We start from the raw sequence: 19,557 nt of genomic DNA, 5'->3' as shown, positions 1-19,557 counted from the left end.
GGCCTTATTGTCACTCGAAAATAAAATGAATTTGTTTGACATCTCTAATATTGCAGCCTGTACTTGTAACACATTGGGAACTATTGGTAATCAGGGCTGTGACAAACAGACTGGAAACTGCGTATGCAAGCGTTTGGTTACCGGTAGAAGTTGTGACGAGTGCTACGATAACTTTTACGGACTGAGCGATGACCCAGAAGGCTGCCAAAATTGTGACTGCAACCCAGGGGGCTCGTACAACACGGTGTGCGACAAAATCACTGGACAGTGTCCGTGTAGACCTAACATCATTGGTCGACGATGTGATACAGTGAAGCCAGGTTACTTCATCACATACATGGATTATTTATTGTATGAAGCCGAGTATTCTAGACTGTTGGGTGTTCTTGTAAGTTTGATTTCTATTTTTGTTGAGATGTAAGCCAGACTGGTCTTCATATTTTCTCATAATGTAATCTATCCTATTTACAGCTTCAAAAAGGTTTTTTTTTTTTTAATCAGGGAGAAATTGAGAAACGTGTACAGCCAATTGGTGTTGTTATTACTTGGACTGGAACCGGATTTGTGGAAGTCAAAGAGGGCAGTATTCTTGAATTCAACATCGATAATATCCCATACTCAGGAAATTATGAGCTACTTATAAGATATGAACCACAGGTAAGTATTTTATTTTATATAGATTTAGAGAATCATTTCAGTTTTAATGCGTCTCGGTCTCGCAGGGTTTTCATTATCAGTTTTTGCAAATGTTTGTGTATAGGACTGTAAGCGAATGTGGTTAGATCTGTAGTGGCGCTTGTATGACAGTCATAGAATTTAGCCCTCAGACTTTGATGAGTGAATTGATGTCGTGACAAAAATATATCTCAAAAAAAATTTGAAATTTGCTTTAATATGAACATTATAAATATCTTAATATGGTCATTATCCTGTTATAAGAATGTTGCTGGAATGAAAAGTATATAGACATGTTCTTATAGGATAGAGGTATCTGTGCAAAATATACTGATAAGAAGAGTGATGAAAACATTTTTTCTTGATGATTTTGCAAATTTGGTATATTGTTTAATCTATAATAAAAATGATAAAGAAGACTATATTGTGGATTTAATGATAATGTTAATTTTTTCATTATATATTTTTTAAAATCTATAAAAAATGATATTTTATGGAAATAAAAGTTTTGATGAAAGTCTGAGCCGAAATCTGAGACACATTGTGCTCAACGTTAGTTGAGTATATTTTATAATGGATTCTTTTACTGTCTCATAAATAATTTAATTAGTATTAATGCAGTGATATGGATTAATATTGCATTTTTTTCTTTAATAAAACTATTCCAGATATATTTTTAAGTAAGTACAAGACTTGCATATTTTAACAAATTTTATGGACAGCATGGGGAATGCATTCTGGATATCATGCATGCTACAGTATATTTCAGTGGTTTTTGTGCATTGTCTGCAACATAACTACTGTAAAGTAATGGACGTTTCACATAGTTTGATTGTTTTCACCGAATGTTGAATTTCAATGCTCAACTCATGATTATATTATGGAAGCATGTTATTGCCTACTTTCACATCTATTTCTTGGGAATCTTTCACAAACTGAAATGAACTATGAATGAAATTTGTGTCCAATCCAACATATTAATCTACGATTCCTAATTTCTATTATACACACAACAACCGTCTTCCCTCCAGCAGAGTTTCAATCAACGCTCTCTATAACCAAGTCTGTTCGTGAGGCTTCGGGAGTGGAGAGAAGATTCTATTTCTTCCCCCTTACTGTAGCCAGTAATTTGGGATCCATGGTGCTCTATAATCAAGTGTCCTTACAATGCTGTATTTGCAAGTTTCTTTATGAGGTTTAAGAAGTGGAGGGCTGATCAGTTGAGACAATCGATAACCTTTAACTGAAGTGTGTGACCAAGGGAGTGAATTTTTAGTTTTTGGTAGAATAAAAATTCTTGGTTTTTTTTTTTTTAAATAGGAGTACAGTGTACAAAGAACCTGAGGTTTGGATGTCAAATATCTAAATCACACATTTTCACTCTTTATTCTCTTTGTTAAACTTTGATCATCTGTATCTTAAGCGTTTTTTTTCATGGTTCTATTTTACACATATTCATGTTTCATATATTGTTTTTAAGTATGTTGGCATTTATTCATTTTGATATCGAAAATCAAAATTTGTTGTAAGGAAACAATTAATTATATAATAATTAACCTATTTATTTATTCAAAAATACTTCACAAAAACATCATTTGGGTGATGTGATTCAGTCCCTTAAACTTGAGGTTAGAAATTCATTATCCCTTTAATCACTCGCTTGTGTCCTTGAGCTAGGCACTTCGTCCACATTGTCTTTTTCTATCTAGGAGATGTGTAGGCTACTTGGTAAATTTGACTGTTATACTACAGTATTATTATGTAATGCTTACCCAGAGAGCTGAGTATGTGTTCTATAGAAATTTGTTCTAAAGACTGTGTTGTTATCAGTGTCAAGCACCTAGGGACATTGCAATAATAGACCATATAAGACTGACAGGAAGCTTGGGAAAAGGTAATGGAAACCCGCTTAAAGATGTACTATCAGTCAAAAAGACCGGAAAATACCTCAAACATTTAAATGAAATTTTGAATAGCTCATTTGAGATCAAATAAATTATTAGCTTCAAATGAGAAACAAAAATTAAATTTTGAGGTTCCATATGGTTGAGGTATTTGTTACCTTTGCTAGCAGGTACCTTGCTGTCATGGAACCATTATCACAACATTTAGCAATAATTTTTTTTATTTTCCACACAGTTGCAAGCTAACTGGGAGAATATTAGAATTACCCTTGTACGACCACGCCCTGTTGACACCAGCAGTATATGTGGCAACACCATCCCATCTGAAGATCAGCTAGCGATTTCATTGTCGTCAACCAACAGGTAAATAGCAGCATAATTTATTATGGTCAATGTCATTTCCAATTCTATCACCACAATCATTATTTCCGTCATCAACTACTAAACAAGTTTTCATTCTTCCACTTTTTTGGTTTTTTTTCTGTTCTTTATTCTCCTCCTTTATTCTCATCACTACCACAATAACATGTTGATATATTTATGTTTATTTTTTATTTTTTTGTTATGTTGATGCAGGTATCGTTCTACCTACCCGTCAGTGTTGTGTTTGGAGAGCGGGGAGCAGTACACAATACGGATTGAATTTGAAAGCCTCATCACCGGGCAGTCACGGCCAAATGCTGTTATTCGTATTGATTCAGTAAGTGAGCTACCACACAGTTGTGGCTGTGTAGAATGTCTGTCACCCTCAATTACAGTACCAAAACTAAGTTTTTTTAATGAAAAATTTATTAAAGTAAAGAGACCAGTAATGCTAGAGTATGCACTGTAATTATTCATATTCATTATATATTTATATCCTTTGGTCAAGGAACTATATTTATATCCTTTGGTCAAGGAACTATATTTATATCCTTTGGTCAAGGAACTATATTTATTTGTTTTTATCAAGGAATGTAAATTTGTTACTGATAAAATTTTTATTACACAAGAGAGCAGCTTAGCTCAGTCAGCTCAACTGGTGGCAGCTACTGTTTGTGCTTTGAACTGTGGAGGTCTTTTAGTCTCCGGTTCAATTTCCATTGCTGCTGTCTTTATATTTCAGCTAGAGTACTTAAGTGCAAGTTAAGCTAGAGCACTGTCTTTCGGATGATGGTCCGGCTGTGTGCCTTATGCCCATCTAAATGTTAAAGAATGCAGTAAACTCTTTGGAAAAGAGTAGGGCATTGTTTCCTGGTGTACTACCCAATCACCACCAGAAGATCCCCCTGGAAATATGTCTTCAGACTTGGTGACCCTTGGTGTTTAGACTGAATAAATCCATCCATCCAAATGTATTGATCTATCAATATTTTGCGATTGTTAAATTTACATTCTTTATTCAGATTGCATTGCTACCGCAACCAGTCAACCTGCCACCTTTCTCTGAAGGTAACACAGGGTTATATCGCCTTGAACAGTGGGAGTACTATACTTGTATGGATTCATTCTACAGGGTGGATAAGCAAAGTCTACAACAAGTTTGTGAAGAACTGCTCTTCATCATATCCACTATCACATACAATGGAGGCATTGGTAAGGAATTGATAGATAGTAATGATGATGATTTTACATTTATTTTGTGCATATTGCATAGTGCCTTGTTGTGCATTACACCTATAAAAAATAGCATTCGTTACTGTATTCACTACACTCAAATAGCTTTCTGGCTAGTCTACATGTTAGCTAATAGGGAGACTTTTTTTTAGTACAAATCATAATCCTAGGACGATTGTAGTCGTTCGTGACCACTTTGCATTTTCTCTAGAGCTTAGGTTTGATCTGAACCATGATTACTCTCTTATATATTTATGTCTTATATACCATTGTCATGCAATTGAAAGTGCTCTCATGTAGAGAATAGGAAAGGGATGACAAAGAATAATTTGTTCAAAAAATTGAATACAAACATTATCATAACATTTTTTACTCTGGCATTAATGTTTTGATTTTCATTACCAACAAGTATCAATGATTTAAATTTGCAGATTGTGCTTGTGATCCTACGGGCTCAACGAGTAACATCTGTGCAGCAGTCGGCGGACAGTGCAGCTGCAAGCCAAACGTTGTTGGAAGAACCTGCGACCGATGTGCACCTGGTACTTTTGGCTTTGGTCCAAATGGATGCACAGGTGAGTTTATTATGCCTGTGAGAGTGTGGAATGAGAAACCTATAATGTTGGTTCTTTCTGAGACTGTAACTTCATCCCAGAGTAGCATTTTGCACTGCCATGTAAGCTGTTTTTGTGTCCTTTCTTCTGTGCAGAGGTTTGGATAACAGTAATCAAGGTCGTGTCTCAATAGATATGATTTTGTTGCATTACATTTTGTTTTCGTTACTTTAACAATATTGAAACAGTAAATTAAAAATTTTGTTTTAACAGCGTGCGCGTGCAACATGGGTGGGTCTAAAGCGGAATTCTGTGATTCAGCAACGGGAATATGTCCATGCATGCCAAATGTGTGTGGACGCAACTGTGACTCTTGTTGCTCGGGATACTTCAACTTCCCAAACTGCCAAGTGTGTACATGCAATGGGCATGCCACGGAGTGTGAAGCAGTTGGGGGCGCTTGCCAGCAGTGTCAAGATAATACAGATGGATTCTATTGTGAAAGGTATGTACTTTTTGATATTTGATTTCAACAACATAAAAATATTTAAAAAAACATACAATCTTTCATCTGAATTGCTTGAATAACCTAACCAAGTTGATAAAGTATATTTTTTACTCAAATCAATTTCTATTTATGCGTTGTCCTTTGGTTGCACCTTTAAAGCGTATCCCTTAAACTTGAAATATGTGTGTTGTTTCCATAGGTGTCGGGATGGATTCTATGGTGATCCAAGAATTGGAACTGGACAGAGGTGTCAGCCGTGCTTGTGTCCCAGTGGAGTACAGAGTGGAATTCAACATGCCAACACATGTTACCTTGACAACCAGACCCAGACTGTTATTTGCAACTGTTATCCAGAGTTTGATGGTAAGTTTAATCTGTTGCATAGATAACATGCTTTAGCAAAAGACCAAATAGTCTCCAACCTTCTTCTATGCAAGCCTGCATACTCTCGCAAAAAGGCATTCCCTCACATTCCCAGACACCATAGTCGGAGACACTGAACTCGAGGAACTGTGTGGAGCAATAAGCAACAGAACATTCTGGAAAACTGTTGTTAGTACCCTCTTGGCTGCGGGCTAAGGGTAAGGTAATGGCTCTGTCACACCTTGATAATTTAGCCAGTGTATGCCGATGTATGAAAAATTTGGCGAATACACTGGCGTATGTTGAATAATGTATAGTGTGGTTATGATTTGAATCAATGAGTGGTAGCCTTTTTATAGGCAACGTCACACGATTGTCGACGATCTGTGCATAAGTTAGACTATCAATGGGCATAAATTGTTAACGCCAACAACAAGCAAAGCATTCATTGGTATAAGTTTTCTAGAAGTTATCAGAAGGTTCTATGTAAGTTACTAATACGTTATATATATGCAATGTATACACCCAAAATAAAAAAATAAAAAATTGATAGTTCAGCGTATGCCAGTGTTTTAGATAAACTTTGATACGTCGGCATACACTGGCTAAATCGTCAAGGTGTGACAGGGCCATAAGGCTATAACTTCTTGTTTTAAAGTGAAAAGTGCTTTTTCTTATCTGTGGTGTATCTACAAGTGGGCTAAGTATAGTAGAAAACCATGAGTTAAAGTTGTTTTATAATTTTAATTATTAGTTATTAATTATTCCATCTCTTTGTAATTATTATAGGAATTCGTTGTGATCGTTGTGCAAACAACTACTACGGGGATCCAACTGTTTTGGGCGGCGGTTGCAGCCTCTGCGACTGTAACGGTAACACTGATCTCTCCCTCCCCGGTAACTGCATGGCAGAGACGGGTGAATGTACCAACTGTCTATACAACACCGCTGGACCACATTGTGAAATATGCGCAACTGATTACTATGGAGATGCTCTTCTGAGAAGCTGTAGAAGTAAGAATGATTATAATCATTATCATAGTAATCATAAGTTATCTTCAAAGTCATATGAATCAGTCAAATACACTGTTAAAATTGGCATCATTATTTAATGCTTAGGTTTAAGACTAATACATTTTTAAATTCATCTTTTGTTAATTTTCCTAGATTATGGGAACAACTTCCTAATGAAATTAAACAATGTACATCCATTTCGGACTTTAAAGCCCAGCTCACAAAACACTTGATCTCAAAATATTAATAATAATAACTATTAATTATCTCTGTTTTTCATTTTGTTATAGTTAAATCAATTTATTTTTTGAATTTACTTTTTGTATATATCTATATTTTATTGTCATTGTATTTGTTTTTGATGATGGAGTAAGAGCAGTTTAGTGTTTGGGCTTATGCCTATTACTTACTCCTGGCAAGAATATTGTATGTATACTTCTTACTTTGCCGAATAAATATTATTATTATAATAATTGATATCATTTTATAAGAATTTCTTTTTTTGTATTGTTCATTAATCATTTAGTTATTATTCACTTTGTCCTCATTTGCATAATAGTCATTATCTTTTTATCTTCATTGTGATTATCATTGTCATAAGTAAAACAAACCATTTTATAATTAGTTTGTTTACTTAATGTAACTACCGACATGTCATCTTTAGAAAATAATTGAGTCATGATGCTAAGTTTCAAAAAAACTTTCCTTTAACTTTGCAGAATGCAGTTGCAGTTTCCTAGGAACCGACACAACTGTTTGTGATTTCGAAAATAACTGTGGAGTATGTAACAGGGTTACCGGTCAATGTCCATGCCTGCCAAATGTGCTTGGGCGTCAATGTGACACATGTGAAGAAAACTACTGGCGTCTGGCTAGTGGGATGGGCTGCGAGGCCTGTAACTGCTGTCCACAAGGGTCTGTTTCCCTACAATGTAATGAGGTAGGTTATCATAATCTGGTGTATCTTAACCATTGGTAGCAGTTTGGTGCAGCGAGAAAGATTTGGTTTTCCAGCATCGTGGTCTGGGTTTCAATCCCTCGCTGTGCATTTCGCTTGTGCCCTTAAGCAAGGCACTTTGTATGCGTTGTTCCTCTCCACCCAAGAGTGTAAATGGGTACCTGAGGAGGTTCGGGTGCATTATATATATTTCATGCGGCAAACTATGGAATTTCCCCCATATGCTTCATTTCAATGATTTGTGTAATATTGTGGAATAGTACTCTTGAGACTTAAGTGTAGAGTGATATAGAAAAAAACGTACATATTATGTAGAGTGATATAGAAAAAAACGTACATATTATTGTTGTTGTTGTTGTTGTTGTTGTTGTTGTTGTTGTTGTTGTTGTTGTTGTTGTTGTTGTTAGTATTACTAGTATTATTATTGTTGTTGTTATTATTGTTGTTATTATTATTATTATTATTATTTATTATTATTATTATTATTGTTGTTATTATTATTTACTTAGTACATTCCTATTTCTCAACACAGTTCAGCGGTCAGTGCTCTTGCCAAGATGGTTTCGGTGGGCGAGACTGTTGCAGTTGTCAAAATCTTTACTTTGGTGACCCATTAGACGCAAACATTGGATGTACACGTTAGTATTGAAATCTAGAAGTGGTTTGGTGCGGCACTAAGAATTTGGTTTTTCGAGGTTGGGGTTTCAATCACCCACTTTGTATTTTATTTGTTGCTTTGAGCAAGGCACTTTATCTTCCTCCCAGGAGTAAAAATTAATGGGGTTGCCTGCTCCTACGCCGATTACAATACAGCAGTAAACATAAGCATGTTGACCCAATAACCCGTGGAAAAAAAATGCTTCATATCTGAAAAGAAAGGTGTAATATAAATAAACAAAAAAATAAAATTATTAAATGTAATTATACATTTTTTGTATTGTAGTGTACATTGTTAAATAGTGGTTAAAAATAAATATTCTGTACGATTTAATTACAGCGTGTGATTGCAATCCTGATGGTTCCGATGTTTACCAGTGCCGTAATGATGGCACCTGTGTGTGCAGGGACCGTGTGACTGGAGCCAAGTGTGACCGGTGCGCGATCGGAACCAAGGGCAACTTCCCTTACTGTGATCCATGTGGGGAGTGCTACGACAACTGGTTTTTGATTATCCAAGAGCTTAGAAGTATGTGTCTGATTTATGAGAAATAATGACATTATCTAATTTTATTTATTTTTTTATTAATTTGTTTATTTTTTATTTATGTTATTTATTTATTTTATTCATTCATACATATATATTTATATATATATTTATATATGTCTACTTTATTTTTTGTATTTAAGTGGTGACTTATTATATGATGTATTATATTAATTAAGGAGGGCACATTTGCTTCCCTTTGTGGATGTTGGAAGGGTTACCTTTAAATATTTATATATATGTTTATATATGTCTACTTTATTTTTTGTATTTAAGTGGTGACTTATTATATGATGTATTATATTAATTAAGGAGGGCACATTTGCTTCTCTTTGGGGATGTTGGAAGGGTTACCTTTAAATATTGTTGAAATAAAAAATTTAATTTAATTAAATTAAATGGTCAATTTCTTACACACTATATAAAAGTTCATTCATAGAGGTATAAATGTCCTTTTCTAAGAGAATTCAGAATAATTCTTTTTAAAAGAAATCTAATCAAATTACCCCTCCCTAATTGATGTCCCAAAGAATGCTTTGTGATTCAGAAATTTCACTATTCTCTTTTATGTTTAATCTTGTAAATACTAGTTGAAACTGATAACCTGATAGCACAAGCTGCAAACCGTTCATCAAACTTCACAAGTGGGGCATTTGCAAAGAACTTCACCATCATCGAAAAAAACATGCAGGAGATCCGCGACATCCTTGACGGATTCGGTAACAATACAGGAGATAGGCTTGAAGAGTATGAAGAGGCTCTTCGTCAAATCCAGTAAGAATCGTATTAAAGAACACTATTTTTCACACTTGTGCATAGGTATGAATGCATATGGCGTATGTAGAATTAGGGCTGCAGGCTTTTGGCTGTAATGCCGAGCAGTCACTCCGTTGTACGTCAGTTGTATGGCTGTTGGGCTACAAATTCAACTCTGCTCCCTGTGAACAGAGGTAGCAGACGCAGCGCCGTCTGCTGACTGTCGGTAGCAGTCTGAACGGATCGTCATTTAAAAAGGATCCGTTGTGCGCGCGTTGCCCCTTTGCGTTATCCATCGAATCACATCGATTGTCCAGCGCAGTTAGTGCCCGGCTTTTTGATTGCGGTTCTGGTCTCATACTGACTCCTTGTTTGCAACTTCTTTCTCCACTTTGAGAGAAAGCACGTACTTGGTTAAATACAGATGCTCTGATTACTCGCTTCAAAAAATTCCCATCTCTAGGTTTTTTCAGTATTTTATATACTTTCTAAAATGTACGTCTTATGTTAATGTACATGTATGCATACAAACAAGTATTGGGGTGGAGTTGTTTTTGGCAACAAGAAAAATCCTAATATTGTCATTCATTCCCATATAGAACCCAGGAATTTGGTGTATAAGGCAATCACTTGAAATTTTTTTATTTTTCTTTTGAATTTTTACAAATTCGTATTTACCTAAGAGTATTAAGAATTTTAATGAGCTTGTATTTTCTGTTTCAAAGGCGAGAGCTTGAATCTAACGCAGATGAGTTGGACAAGATCTCTGGACAACTTGTATTCGTAGAGCTAGACACTGAAAGTGAAAACAATCGAATTGATCGATTGAATGCCTCAGCAATTGACCTAGCTAATGACATAAAGAAGCTGGAACAAGATCTCAGAAATCTTACTAGGATTGATATTGAAGGTGAGATATACACCATTTTCGTGAAATTTGAAATGAACATTTCCGATAACCTGGCAACTACCACTGGGGGACTTTTAGAGGCCTAGCATTTCGCTCTACATACTTACCATCATGGATTAAATCAATGATGAAACTTAATTACTTACAAGTACAAATATTTTAAAAATGGAAAAAACACGAAATGTTTACATTAAAAACAAGTCTAAGTCTTAAAAAGCTATTTTAATGTTTACATATTCAGTAATTAGCAAGATCGTGTCTGTTGTCTACTTCTGCTATAGCAAAGGTTTAGCAGAGCTATCCGCTGCACGGTGCTCTATTCGTAACTAGCCAGCTGCTGAAGCTAGGCTGCTGGAAGTCCCCCAGTGAGTTGAGAGACGTTGGCGGCGCTGTTTCAAAATAAATCCCATGAAATGGTCTATAGGCACAGAAATGTGAACAGACATGTTGGGACCCAGAATATATTTTTTGAGCATAGAAGTGGTTTGGCACAGCGGGAACAGTTTGGTTTCCCAACCTTGAGGTCAGGGGGTTTGAATTCCTTGCTGTGCATTTCGCTTGTGTCCTTAAACAAGGAACTTTATCTACATTGCTTCTCTCCACCCAAGAGTATAAGTGGGTAGCTTGTGGGATTTATTGTAATAATAACTATTATGTGGGACAATGCTACTATTAAATGACAGTTCCCTTACAATATATTATTAGGTATTAATATTGTTGGTACTATTATTATTATTATTATTATTATTATTATCACTGTCATCATCATTACTATTGTAAATATATGAAGCTTGACATCACAAAACCAGCGTCCTGTCACTATTTTGAACTGAGTAATTAGCGTAAGAATGTTGCATTATATACGTTAGTACAGAGGAGCAATAATACTTTACTCATAACTCTGTTAAATGCAGAAAACTCCCTTCTGAACTTAACACAACATAACCAAAATTACATTGAACAAATTTCAGCAACAGAGATCTATTTAACAAATTTCTATCTATTCCAGAGGCGCTTAAAATCATTTATGAAAGTCGTGATAGGGCGAATGCTGCACAGCAGAAGGTAAATGGTACGGCCAATACAGTGGCGCAGTCAGCCGGTGTCCGCCAGCAGGTAGAGGACAAGATAGCGCAGTTGAGGACTCAGTTCAATAACGATCTGGATGGCTACAGACAACGTGTAGATGCTGTTGAAAATGATATCCAAGATTTGGAGCAAAGAATCATTGATCTTAATACTAAGGTACTAATGTATTAACATCTTTATTCTTACTAAGCATTCACCCCACTACAGGTTACATATGTGATAATAATAATAATAATAATAATAATAATAATAATAATAATAATAATAATAATAATAATAATAATAATAACAATAATAACAATAATAATAATAATAATAATAATAATAATAATAATAATAATAAGTGACATTTATAAGGTCCTGTACGATGAAAAGCCAACCCCATATGATCAATCATATTAAACAACAAAATACAGGTAACACAACATAATAACAGAAATTCATCCTACAATGTACAATACTTAATTGAGAAAACATATTTACAAAATTTATCATTCAATATAAAATTAATAATTTACCAAATAATAAGTGATAGATACCAGTTACATATTTGAATTCTAGGTGGAAACAAAACCTTTGAAACTGTAGAAAAGATGACAGTTAGAACTTTAAGATGCTTAAATTTATGGGATATCTAGACAAGGTATGAAGATGTTGCAAAAGAGAATAATTTTAATTTAATGTTATGAAAATTATATATTCATTAATATTGTATTTTATAACTGTCTTTGTAATCAAAAGGTATGTGGCAGCCCTGGTGATAGTTGTGGTAGTTGTGGTGGTGCTGGATGTGGCACTTGTGGAGGACTTGGATGCAACGCAGCTCTCAGCATTGCCAACCAAGCCAAAGAGAGGGCACAGCTGGCACAAAATAAGTTTGCACAAAAAGAAATAGATGCCAACAACATTCTTGGGGAAGTGCAAGGGGCTGAAGGAGAAAGCGAAGTTGCTTTAGAAGCAGCTCAGAAGGCGTATGATGCAGCACTCAGAGCGAAAGAAGACTTGGGATCAGTTGGACAGAACCTCTCCAGATTGGTAGAAGACATTATTGATGCTCTGAATGATGTCGATGGGGCAAAGCCACAGCAAGTAGAAGACATTGCCAGAGAAACCTTAGCTATTCAGATTTCCCTCACACCGGAGGAGATTAAAGGTAATTAATATACAAAATATGAATGATCATTTTCTGTAAGGTTTCAAGTGCAGTATACTGGCTCTCAAACCCCAACTTCTTGTGTTGAAAACTGTTTATTCAAATTTGGCTCTGCCATTCATCCCGAAAAGGTTCCCATAAGCCTGTTTTTTACTTGGCAAATTTACTTATGCGAATCAAAAGCTTTGGTTTGCTTCCTGAGCTCTGATGGGTTACATATTTTTTTCGCTTCACAAAAGGTAGAAACAGTTCGAATTACTGATTTCGCTGAAGCGAAAAACTCTGATGGAAATGTAAGTGTGCATGCGCATGAACTGATGCTTTTAATACCCGTGAATAAATTTGCCTTTTGATTCCCGTGAATAAATTTGCCTTTTGATTCCTGTGAATAAATTTGCCTAGTGGAAAACTGACTTTATTGTTAAAGGGTTTGGAATTCCATCAGTATTACAGCATCTGCTGAACAGCCATTTGGAGAGCAACGTTAGTGTAGTAGTTAAATTTAAATGGTGACAAAACCAACTGTTATTTTTTTAATCATTGAATCTTACTTTTCTCCAGCATTGGCGGATGAAATCCAGCAGTTGGTCGATTCCCTGGATAATATTGAGCAGATCTTGAATGACACACGTGATGATCTACTAAGAGTAACAGAATTAGAACAGAGGGCTGATGAAGCGAAGTATGTTAGCAGTTTGCTGATTTTTATTACTTTTTTTTTTACACTATACGATAAATATTTGACACATGAACCTCAGAAATGTGATGAACTAAAAAAAATATTTAGTTGTTTTTATTATTATTATTATTGTCTTTATGTTTTATTATTGTTTCTTTTCTGTTTTTGTATTTTGTTTTATTTTCATTAATATTGTAATTATAGGTATTATTTAAACAATTACGAAGTGAATTTGAATCAGTATTTTTTTCTTTTGATCAAAAAGTAATAATTTAAAATATAATATGTTCATCTTTTCAAAGACAATTTGCTGAGAGTGTTAAAGCATTAGCAGAATATGTGAATACTGCTCTGGATAATGCAAAAGAAGACCAGAAGGAGGCTGGTGTTGCTATTGACAATGCCAATGCTGACATCAGAGATGCAAAGGGAAGCCTGACGGCGGTATGTTCCCTTTATTTATTGGCGTAAACGTTCCATTAAGAGAAACATTAAGTATGTAGCTCAATACATTAAATACGTCTGGCTTTGAATCCCAGTTGGAAGCAGTTTTTCTTTACACTTCTGAATATCCTTCTCATAATGTAAATTGTGTATACATTTATAGCATTTACACAAGAATGGTCCTCACTAAACGTCTATGTAATAGTAATGTATAATGTATCTATATGCCTTTAGCTAAGCTTGATTGTGACTCGTACTGACTCAGTTGAGTCCTTTAAAGCCTTGCTCAAAAACATCTTTTTCTAAATCATAAATCACTTTTTCACTTTGTCTTGCTTTTTATTAAATTGTGTTTTTGCTGTTTCTGTAGTGTCTTTCAGGGCCACTATCTTTGCCGCAGTCTCTGCACCTTTGTCCGCGCCACCTAGGTAGAGGTCTGGGATTGCGCCAGAGACAGTGCACTGCTTGTCACCACACATTATTATTACTATATTTATTATACTTTTGTCTTTAAATCCTTTTAAGTTAAGTTAAGCGCATAGAGGCAGTTCTTGCAATATGCATTATATGAATAACAATTTACTATTATAACTCAACTGACCTCAACCAGTTGCCGGTAGCGCTCATGTTGATTTTCACTCGCAAATCGTGCAACTTCAAACAACTAGGTAAAAATAGTTGCCGAGAGCACCTGTGTCACTAGTTGCCCAGAGCACTTGTGTCACTAATTGCCCAGAGCACCTGTATCTCTAGTTGCCCAGAGTGTTACAAGTGCTCTGCTCTATAACAATTTATACTAAAGCATCTGATAAGTTGACCAGTTTCAAATAATCTCATCTCTACTTATTCATTGTGATATTTTTAATTCTAGATTGAATCTGAAGTTAATTCAGCACTGATCAAGGCCAATGCTTCGCTGACAATGGTTCAGATGATGCAGGATACTCTGAAAGATTTGAGTTTTGCTTTCACTGACAACAAAAATAATATACAGACAGCAGCTGAATCAGCAGAGAATGCAGCCCTGCTAGCCAATGCAACTGCACAGGTAAACATGATGTTGATGGTTATTGTTGTGGCTGTGGTATAGCAATTGTGATGGTTAGGACTTTAGTGTTGATGGCTGTGATGGTTGATTAAGTTCATTGTTAATGTTATGTGATAGCTATTTAGCTGGTGCAGCTGCAAAGGTTATCAATTAGGTTTTGATTATAAGTTGGTATTAAGATGATATTGATGCCAATAATAATAGTAATGGTACTTGTAGTATGTTAATGGTAGTGATTTAATCTTGATCATAGCTGTACCCATTTAACTAATGCAATACGAAAGTAACCATTAATTTTGTTTAAGGTAGTGGTATGGTGGTGATGATGGTAGTGGTTGGATAAAACACTACCATCACCACCACCATCAAAACCACCACCATCAAAACTACCATTACCACCACCATACCATCAAATTAACCAAATGGTATGGTAGTGGTGGTGATGGTAGTGGTTGGATCAAACACTACCATTATCATACCACTACCTTAACAAAATGGTATGCTGGTGATGGTGATAGTAGTTGTTGGATCAAACACCTATGGAACACATACTTGGCTCCTTAGGATTAGTGGTATTCTGAAATGCTGTTGCTAGTAATCTATTCAGACCTACCAAGTACCACAAACATGTGAGAGTCTTCAGGTTTGAACCATGCTCTTTGATTGGAAGTATGATGCCAAAACGTTTTACCACATTCTACAAATATCGATGATTTCTTTTCTCATGTTTTACATCAATTGTAGGAAGCAGAAGAGCTGCAGCAATCTTTTGATACAGTTAAAAAAGAGATAGATGCCAAGGCCTCAAGAGCTGCAGAGTTCCGGCAGCGAGCAGAAGTACTTCTAGAAGGGGCTACACTATTAGAAGCAGACACCAAAAGTAAACTCAGTCGTTTGAGAGGTAAATCTTTTGAATTATTGCAATACTAAATGTATTGCTGTCAAACAATTGAGATGATGCTGTTTATAGTCGATAGTGACATCATTGACCAATGATGTCATAAACTCTATACAAGACGTAATATAAACTGTATACAACATCATCTTTCGCTGGAGAATGTTTGCTGAGAGTGATCAAAATATAGATAGGCAATTACAAACCTTACATAATTGGTTCACATTTAATTATCAATTGTATATTCCTGATGTTAATTCAGTTTGTATTATTATACTCTACTGCACTTCATGTATACTACTGTATATGAATTGGACCATTGTTTCTGGTAAACATAGAATATTGACTGTGTATATGTATCGACTAATAATTTTATAACTTTACACCATAGTGTTTAAATAGATAATATATTAATATAGTATAAAAATATTGACTGTTCATGAGGGGAATGGTCAAATTTGTAGTATCACCGAGGGGCTATAGATTTCACCATTTCATACATAGATTCTACAAGGCCTAAAAAAGCAATGAAAAGACACCCATCAAGTAGGCCTAGACTGGGCTTACTTCCTAGGTGATCAAAGGGCCAATCTCTCTCTCAGCATCCGTTGCGTCCTCTTTACTGTTCATGCGTGTCACAAATTGCGTAGCAATCACCTTATAGGTGAGGCTTAGAGATTATATTGCAACAGGCCAAAAAAGTACTATCATTTAACGTGATAGTACTTTTTTCCCCGGGAATTAATGAACTATCATTCAACTTACGTCATAAGAATGATGGTTGAAGTTATTGCCCGCTTCTTAACAATCAGATATATTCCGCATATTAAACAGATGATTAACTTATTGTTTTTAAACTTTCTGCTTTAGATTTAGATGACGACTTTAAAGATAACAAAATATTACTCGATGAGCACACCAGGTCATTAGAAGCTCTGAAAGCTCGAGCTGCGAGTGCACTGTCGACGATACAAGAACGTGCCAGGTTTTACGAAAGCTGCACCATATAGAAACCGTCTGTTCATCTTTTTAAGTTTTCTCAAAATCTTCTCCATGAATTGAAGAATCATGTTGGTAGTACGGTGACCATTACATTTTCTCTTTCCTTTTGTGTTGGTGGAATTGAGTAAAACTTAAATTGTGTTTATATGTGTCTAACCTTATGATATGAGATACTGATGAAAGATTGGATTCTGCTAATGTGTATGCTAGTTACACTGAGTTGGAATTAGTATCGTGTTGAAGAGGTTGATGACTTTGTATACGTCTTACTGTAGGACTCTGTAATAATGTTTGTGATACTTTATGGTTATTGTTTATCAGTTTTTTTTTCACTGTTTTTATAGTTAACTGATGGTGCTATTTAAGGTATTATAAAGTGCACGCAATTTGCATTTCCACATGTTAATCCATTGTAAATATATATGCTTTTTTCATTATCACATCAAAAAAATATATATAATTCCAGATATTCTTTTCTAGGTTTTCTAATGTAATGACACCTATTATTTGTCAATTGAGGCTATTGGTAGCCACTGACTTCATAGCTGTACATCTGTCAGCTTCTTGAAGTTAGTAATTGTTATTTTACTTAATCTTAACTATTGTATGTATTCTGTGTTGTGGTGGTTTTATCCATGTACAAAGCTAAGGTGTACTGAGGCTGGTGTGTTTTTTACTTCTTCTATTCACCTATTTATGATTTCTCACTGTAATTTTTATCACTAGATAGTAAGTTTGTAGATTGTAGTAAAATTGTATACTTTTCTTACCTCATATTATGTAAATGTTTATTTTTTGGAATAGAAAAAAAAAATCAACAATGGAGACTTTAAAATGGACTGAAATAACTATCTTGGTTTTTCAATTTCAAATTAAAGACTTCATTAAATATAATATCAAATTCATCAAATATAGATTTTCATATCTGTATACCATCCACAATGTGTATCAACCAATAAGACACTGTCTTAACCAATGGGACAGGTCTGAGTTTCTCAACCAATGGAACACATTGGTTTTAACCAATGGGACATGTCTTGAATTTTTCAACGAATGACACACTTGTGTTTTAACTAATGGGACAAGTTCTGAGTTTCTCAACCAATTAGACTCCTGTGTCTCAACCAATGGAATAATTCTGGGTTTCTCAGCCAATGAAACACCGGTAATTTTCTTATGACACTGTAGCCTGGTTCTCACAAGAGCCCTAGTATCCAGATCGGGAGCTAACCGTTAGAGCTAACCGTTAGCACCTGTGTGAAGAACGCCCAACCGGTTAGTACTAATTAATTAATCTGAATTAATTAATCATATGAATAAACAATTTGTAAGTGATGTATATGCTAAGTTGGAATATTCAATAAATCAAATACGTATTATGCAACTAACATTTTATACTAAAAAATTACAAGAAAAATGTCTTCTTCAGCCACCTTCAAAACAGTAATAAAATAAGTTATTCTCTATGTGTTTTGTAGTTAGTTACTGTAGTTATGCAGTTCCTAGTAATTTATATACAAAATGTATTCCATATTTTATACTCCCTTTATCATTCTCTTGGTTTAAAATCCCATATGATGCCACTTAATATGCAATATCCTGTCATATTCATACACAGTTCACAGTTTCACTTGGAAATTAATATACACTGTGTTGAGGTAATGTCTCCATAAGCGTTGCATTCTTTTTTATTTTTTTCAATTTTGTCGCCCTGTGCCTTTAGTGGCTATCTTGTGTTTTAGTAAATCTTATTTATCTGAATGTTAATTAATTTTCTTATTAATACATTTGCGATTATGATGTTGACAATCAGGTATTCCATGTACCAAAGTATTTTGATAGCACATCTTTTTTTCTGAGATAGGATTAACAACTCGTTTTTTTTTTTTACATAAATAGATATTATTTGTTTATTCTTGTTTGTTTTCATCACCTGTGCCAAATTTCAAATGCTGCATTGCATAAGTAAACATTATGGTAAACCCCTCGATATTTGTTGCCATATAATTTCAGTATTTGTCAAACTATTGCGCTGGCCATTTTATTTCTTATTGACTAATAGGGGCCTCCTGCTTGGTAGTAAGCTTTCTGCCAACAAAAATCAGAGTAATGTAAACATATGCTTTGCATTTTCAATTTAGTTTTGTCTTTAAGATGAAAGTATATTTTTGTCACCATAGTTTGGTACAATTGCATTTGAGAATGTTATTTAGGGAAGTTATTATATAAACACCTAGTTTGAAGGTTTACTATACTTTTTGCTCTCAATGCAGTTGAGTGTATTCTCGATTTCTGTTAATAAACACGTAGTTATTAATTTGTGTAGTTTGCATTTGTGTTTTGTCCATACTTTTGAATAAACCATTCCATGATCGATGATCCAGTGGCGGATCCAGCCTTGAGAAGAACGGCGCTACGCTGGGGGTGGGGGGCCTAGGCAGGTCCACAGGCCCCACCCCCTGTCAGGGAGGCCTCCTCCCCCTGTTGGGGTAAAACACCACAATTCAAGGAAAAACAAATTCAAAAAAATTATATGTATTTTTTACATATTAATAGACTCTAAAATCGATTAAATAAGCCTTTGAAACCCTTAAATTATCATATTTTCGGGGTGCTACGTCCCCTGGAACACTTTCGAAAGGTTTTTAGCGACGCCCGACCATGCCCCCCTCATCAGGGACCTTAGATCCCCCATCGGGGAAATTCACAGATGGAGGGTCTTCACCACATCAGCCCCACCATGGTTGGGGCTGGGGTAAGAAAATATATGATTACAGCACCTCCAGATGGCCAGCATTGGCAATC

General features: G+C 35.1%; 1 protein-coding gene across 2 annotated transcripts in view; it reads left to right on the top strand.

Annotated features, from left to right (window-relative positions):
* The window catches only part of LOC117108553 (laminin subunit beta-1-like), a 44,088-nt gene extending 25,019 nt beyond the window's left edge, over positions 1 to 19,069 (top strand). For both annotated transcript variants that reach the window (XM_033250598.1, XM_033250597.1), the window contains exons 8-28: positions 57 to 388; positions 502 to 657; positions 2,815 to 2,942; positions 3,156 to 3,279; positions 3,965 to 4,154; positions 4,607 to 4,750; positions 5,003 to 5,234; positions 5,437 to 5,600; positions 6,390 to 6,614; positions 7,334 to 7,554; positions 8,105 to 8,210; positions 8,570 to 8,758; positions 9,367 to 9,550; positions 10,258 to 10,442; positions 11,452 to 11,687; positions 12,273 to 12,684; positions 13,246 to 13,366; positions 13,666 to 13,807; positions 14,679 to 14,855; positions 15,600 to 15,756; positions 16,621 to 19,069. In XM_033250598.1, the coding sequence (XP_033106489.1) occupies positions 57 to 388; positions 502 to 657; positions 2,815 to 2,942; positions 3,156 to 3,279; positions 3,965 to 4,154; positions 4,607 to 4,750; positions 5,003 to 5,234; positions 5,437 to 5,600; positions 6,390 to 6,614; positions 7,334 to 7,554; positions 8,105 to 8,210; positions 8,570 to 8,758; positions 9,367 to 9,550; positions 10,258 to 10,442; positions 11,452 to 11,687; positions 12,273 to 12,684; positions 13,246 to 13,366; positions 13,666 to 13,807; positions 14,679 to 14,855; positions 15,600 to 15,756; positions 16,621 to 16,760 (3,965 nt within the window). In that variant the 3' untranslated portion in view covers positions 16,761 to 19,069. The remainder of the gene's footprint in view (positions 1 to 56; positions 389 to 501; positions 658 to 2,814; positions 2,943 to 3,155; positions 3,280 to 3,964; positions 4,155 to 4,606; positions 4,751 to 5,002; positions 5,235 to 5,436; positions 5,601 to 6,389; positions 6,615 to 7,333; positions 7,555 to 8,104; positions 8,211 to 8,569; positions 8,759 to 9,366; positions 9,551 to 10,257; positions 10,443 to 11,451; positions 11,688 to 12,272; positions 12,685 to 13,245; positions 13,367 to 13,665; positions 13,808 to 14,678; positions 14,856 to 15,599; positions 15,757 to 16,620) is intronic.
* The last annotated feature ends 488 nt before the right edge of the window (positions 19,070 to 19,557 follow it).

The sequence above is a fragment of the Anneissia japonica genome, unplaced genomic scaffold, assembly GCF_011630105.1.
Source record: "Anneissia japonica isolate Jap-2015-1 unplaced genomic scaffold, ASM1163010v1 scaffold287727_len1644234_cov201, whole genome shotgun sequence".
NCBI classification, from domain to species: domain Eukaryota; kingdom Metazoa; phylum Echinodermata; class Crinoidea; order Comatulida; family Comatulidae; genus Anneissia; species Anneissia japonica.
The sequence above is the reverse complement of the archived record's forward strand: the minus strand, read 5'-3'. Positions and strand labels throughout refer to the sequence as shown.